The sequence below is a fragment of the Tripterygium wilfordii genome, chromosome 23 (genome assembly GCF_013401445.1).
Source record: "Tripterygium wilfordii isolate XIE 37 chromosome 23, ASM1340144v1, whole genome shotgun sequence".
NCBI classification, from domain to species: domain Eukaryota; kingdom Viridiplantae; phylum Streptophyta; class Magnoliopsida; order Celastrales; family Celastraceae; genus Tripterygium; species Tripterygium wilfordii.
This window is the reverse complement of record NC_052254.1, coordinates 9,562,412-9,567,540: the sequence shown is the minus strand read 5'-3', so window position 1 is coordinate 9,567,540 and position 5,129 is coordinate 9,562,412. Positions and strand designations below refer to the sequence as shown.

The following is a 5,129-nucleotide window of genomic DNA, read 5'->3' as shown; positions in this document are numbered from 1 at the left end:
AGCTACAGAGAATAGGGACAAAGAATTTCACAATTTCATTCGATATCAAGCTGAAACTCATGTTTACAGTCTTAGAGCAATTTAAAGGCTAATAACCACCTTAGACAGATTAACAAACGTTAATCCACGTCAGATAATTCTATTAGACATAACAGAATCATTAACTACTAATAACAGAAAATGACTTCTACAAAACCAGCTAAGAACACTCTTCCCCATCAATAATACTTTACAGATCTTCTATTTTTTAAATCGATCATTGTTCTTGTATCTCTCCCCCATCTAAACCCTACAGCACCAAATCAATGTGGTGTGTCTCTATCCCCCATCAAAATACGACACAAATCTTCTAGTTCTTTTAAATCTATCATTGTTCTTCTTGTATGGAAATTCAATTTTGATGGAGGACAAAGATGCACTGGCAGTGTGCAAGATAGGGCGACAATCAGCCCGATAACACTTCGATTCATGCCGATTGCATCGAAATTGACCACCGTTGACACCAACTCTGATTCTTCGATTGATAGCAAGTGAGTTATCAGATCAGGGGTTAACAAAACTATGGTAATCGTAAGAGGAGAGAGAAAGTAAGTTATGGATAAGAAAACCAAGGGTAATTGTGAGAGGATAAAGAAAATTATCAGTTCAGGGGACTGTTGATCTTGCCTCTCTAAATCTAACGGTTCACAAAGTGAACAGGTTAATAACTTGTTAATATGTGAACTGGCGCCCCCTAAATCCCTGGCAGGGACATTGTTGAGGATACTTACAAGATGGTCAGCTAATGGAGGGATATGGTAGTACAACTGTGACTCCTTCAAGAACACAACATTGACAACCTAGAATTTGTGGCATCCTATTTAATTTTCTTGCTTAATATTTTTTCATTCTTCTGTCTTGTTTATATTGTAAATAATGTCATTTGTTTAACGAGGAATGTGCTTCGAGAAGCAGATAAATGTATCACGTGTAGTTCATTTATACTAGCGTCATTAGGCCAGTTAAAAAAAGTATATGCTACAAAGTTGCGTTATTATTAAATTCAAGTACAATTGATGTTACCCCGAGTAACATCAAATGTCATTTTACAAAATAATTTAATGTGGATGTTATACTGCAATATAAATTTATAAATAAAGTTATTCCTAAAAAAACCTTCAACTAATAATATGATACATATTAGAAACATTAGGCTCCACTACCTTTAACCATGGACCTCTAGTTTTTATCTTCTTCTTGTTTTTCTTTTAACTGTTTTCCTTTTGTTTCTGTACAAAAATATATGTTTATGATGGTCGTTAACTGATTCGAGAAAGAAAGATCAATGTACTCTGTCTAGATAAGTAGATTTAATTAATACACACAAGAGGTTTAATAGATTTACCCCCACATCGTTTGATTTCATCACACCCAATGAATGAGTGTCACACATTGTTGGAAAACTTTTGAGATGGATGTTGCTGGGATATATGACAATGTTGTATGTACATTAATCTCAAATGTTGTAATGAAAAATAAAGTTTATACATTACTAATCCCCCAATTAAATAACTTCCTCCAAAACACTAATAACTAATTGGGAAATTAATTCTTCTTACTTATGCTAAAGAATCACATATCGCTAAGAAGGAACTTGTGGCCTAGTCTTAGCTACTCCTTAGAATTTCAAACTGGTTAGAGGTCCGAATCCTACCCTACCGCATGCGAAATAAAAAAGAAAAAGAATCACATATTGCTGCTATATACACACTAACAATGCTTCCGTTTTCTTCCTGCTAGCTTCTAACTTTTCTTTCTTTCAATTTTGATCTTTGTTCAATTTTTAAGCCACGATTGTTGGGGCGGTGCCCGAGAGGACATGAAATTCGCGGCCTCGGCTTTTCAGCAAAGCTCGATGTCTTGTGCAATCCTAGTAGCATCAATTGATGAGCCTAGCAAGCCATGCTTGGTAAACCCTACCGCGTACAGCCCACATTTTCCTTTCCATCCGTTCGGAAACTCTTTGTGAGGTAATCCATCCTTACCCGAAAACGTATCATTCTCCTAATCACAACAATTACACTTAATCCATGTACTAATCTTCAGAAAGAATTAAATTTATTCATGCATACCTTCAACCATGAAGGCACATTACTTCTGTAACCCGTCGCAAGGATAATTGCTTCAAAATTCTCTATTCTCCCATCCACAAACTCAACAGAATGTCTCCTTATTCTCTTTATTCCAGGAAAAACCTACGAAATCATAAATAAAAATGTGTCAACCATATTTTTCTTTCAATACAACATTATAAAGAAGAATATTGCAGATCGAATGAACCACACCTTAATGTTTCCACTTCTAATCTTGGAGAGCGTACCGACATCTAATACAGGTGTCTTACCGGACACCATTTTGAGTTCGAGAGGACCGAGTTTAGGGCGAGCGAGGCCTAATTCAGCTGTGTCGCCAAGCATAAACCACGAGATTAGAAGTAAGAACTGATCGACGAGGCGTACAGGAAGCCATTTAAGCAAACACATTGACATTCCAAAAGTTGATATCCCTAGCATCTCTTTAGGCAAGACGTGAACCTGCTACATATAACATAAATTAATATACAGTAATTAAAGAAGTTGTAATCCATATATACGTACTGTCTGAGTGTCTACCGACAAAGTACTAACTACAATGACTAGAGACTTAAAATATACATACACACACACAGATATATATTTATACATATTTTGAGGGATTGAAATATTAAGTTGAGTATAGAAATGCTTACCGAATCCCTGACAGCAATAGAAGGCTTAGAATTGAAGTTGTAGAGGTCAAGAGAGACCTCCATGCCTGAATTCCCACAGCCAACAACCAAAACATTCTTCCCACTAAACAACTCCCCACTTTTATAACAACTTGTGTGAACAACTGGCCCACCAAAATCATCCATCCCTTCAATTTGAGGCACAACCTCTTCAGCATTTTCTCCAGTCGCAACGATCAACCATCTACACACATACTCAGTCTCCTCCTCTTGTTTCAGCCCCATGGCCTTAACCCTCCAGAACCCACATTGATCATCGAATTCCGCGCTCACCACGTTGTGATTATAAACCGGTTCGAGACCGAATTGGATGGTGTAAGCCTCCAAGTAGGCCACAAACTGGTCTTTGGTTGGGTAAGAAGGGAAATTGGCAGGAAATGGCATTAGAGGGAGCTCACAAAACTGTTTAGGGAGATGGAGACACAGTCTGTCATATGTCTTGAGTTGCCACAATGAAGCTATGCAATTAGACCTCTCAATTATCAGACTAGGAACTCCTCTTTGTTTGAGACAAGCAGCTGTGGCTAAACCAGATGGACCAGCACCAACTATTACGGGCCCTGGCACCCATGCACACCTCCCTGAAGATTTCATAACTATTTTTTTGTTATAGAAATAGTCATGAACTCCTTTTCCTTGCACTTCTTTCAGGTAATCCATCAAACCCACATCAAAATATTCAAAATTTAGGAGAATTTGATAAAACCCATACAATGAGAATCACTCTTTCACAAAAACTCTGCTTCATGCATGGTCTGGGTGGGTGACTGATCAGATTAATAGTAATTAGGAGAATTCCATAAAAATTTGGAAACTTCACCTGAATTTTACTTTTGCCAATAATTCTTATTTTTGGTTGGTAGAATATTCCTTGAATCTAGATTTACAAGGAAACGCTCGATTCTTCCAAAAGCAGGAATTGTCCTTAATTTCATCCCAGAAAAGTGGAAACCTTTCAATCCTGACTTATTTTAAATTAAATACATATCATGTTATCTTGAATACACATAATTTCAATAATATCTCACAATTATATATTTTAAATGTTATTTTTTTATATTATTTCATTTCTCATTGATTAAATACAATCACATAAAAATTGATATAGGACTAGTTTGTTTTGTGTACAATAAGATCGATTAGTAGGGTTGAAAATTGTCACGTCATTTTTCCTACTAAATGTGTCCTTGGGAGACTCAGAGAACAAGCCAACATTAAAGCCCTGTGATCTTGGAGAATCTCCTTTCACTTATTCTTTGTATTCTTGTTCTCAAAAACATAAAACAAAAAGTACAACTTACAGTATTGATGTGCCAAATATATACATACATTTGTGCATCCTTTACACATAAGTTCATTGCATTTTGAGTTGATTAAGAGTTAATATTGCCTAAGAAAGTTATATTTGCATATTGCAGGTGTCAAGGCAAGAAAGGGAGGAAAAGTGTGCAAAAGGAAGATTTGGAGCCCAGGACTGATTTCCGATCGATCGGCCATATTCCCGATCGATCGGACCTGCCAAAACACCTAAAAATATCATCGAGACAGATTGTATTTCCGATCGATCGGAATATTCCTAAAGAAATGTCTATCCTAAAGATGTCTATCCTAAAGAAATGGTGGTGATGAAAGCTTATTCTCCTTGTATGGAACCTAAGCAATCAAATGTCAATCTTAAGAAGCCATCAAGGGGAGTCTACACCACAAACTTCAAGGATCCCGGTTGAATTCACAAAGGGAAGTCGGGCTGAAGACTTTAAACCAAGCGCTTTTGGGAGGCCACCCAGGTTTTATTGTTCTATCTCTATCTTTTTATTTCTATTTCCACCTATTCCATGCATTGAGGACATTGCATATTTTAAGTGTGGGGGTGGGAATTTAGGTTTCTAGTTTTTGTTAAATAATAAAATTTTTGACTTCAAATGCCTTATGTCATGTCACTCTTGAGTGTATTTGGATGAATTTTGTGATCCTTGAAGCATTGATGGATCTTGCTATGGATATTCTTTCCAATTGAGTTTTCCTATCTTGAAAATTGTTTTGTCCATTGTGCTTTTGTGAATATGGAACACTTGATTGTGGGGTATGAAATATGACTTGACTTTGGCATTTGTGGTTGTCTGAGATCAATTTGATTCTAAATAGCACTACTTGAGCAATGAAAAATGAAAAGAAAAAAATAGAAAAGAAAAAAAAAATTGTTTATGAATAAATGGTTTCTTTCATAAGTTTTCTGCTGAGTAACCGAGCCTCTTGCCTAACAAGCAATGAGTTTCGCGTAAAAAGGTAGGAAATGAATGTTAGAGTACCTTGGTGACTAGTT

General features: G+C 36.3%; 1 protein-coding gene across 1 annotated transcript; it reads right to left on the bottom strand.

The window, feature by feature from the left end:
* Nucleotides 1-1,881: 1,881 nt before the first annotated feature.
* LOC119993775 (indole-3-pyruvate monooxygenase YUCCA2-like) lies at nucleotides 1,882-3,466 on the bottom strand. The gene is made up of 4 exons (XM_038841000.1): nucleotides 2,768-3,466; nucleotides 2,325-2,573; nucleotides 2,112-2,234; nucleotides 1,882-2,043 (listed from the first exon to the last, which is right to left on the bottom strand). The coding sequence occupies exons 1-4, from the start codon at nucleotides 3,464-3,466 to the stop codon at nucleotides 1,882-1,884; spliced, it is 1,233 nt and encodes a 410-aa protein (XP_038696928.1).
* Nucleotides 3,467-5,129: the final 1,663 nt, after the last annotated feature.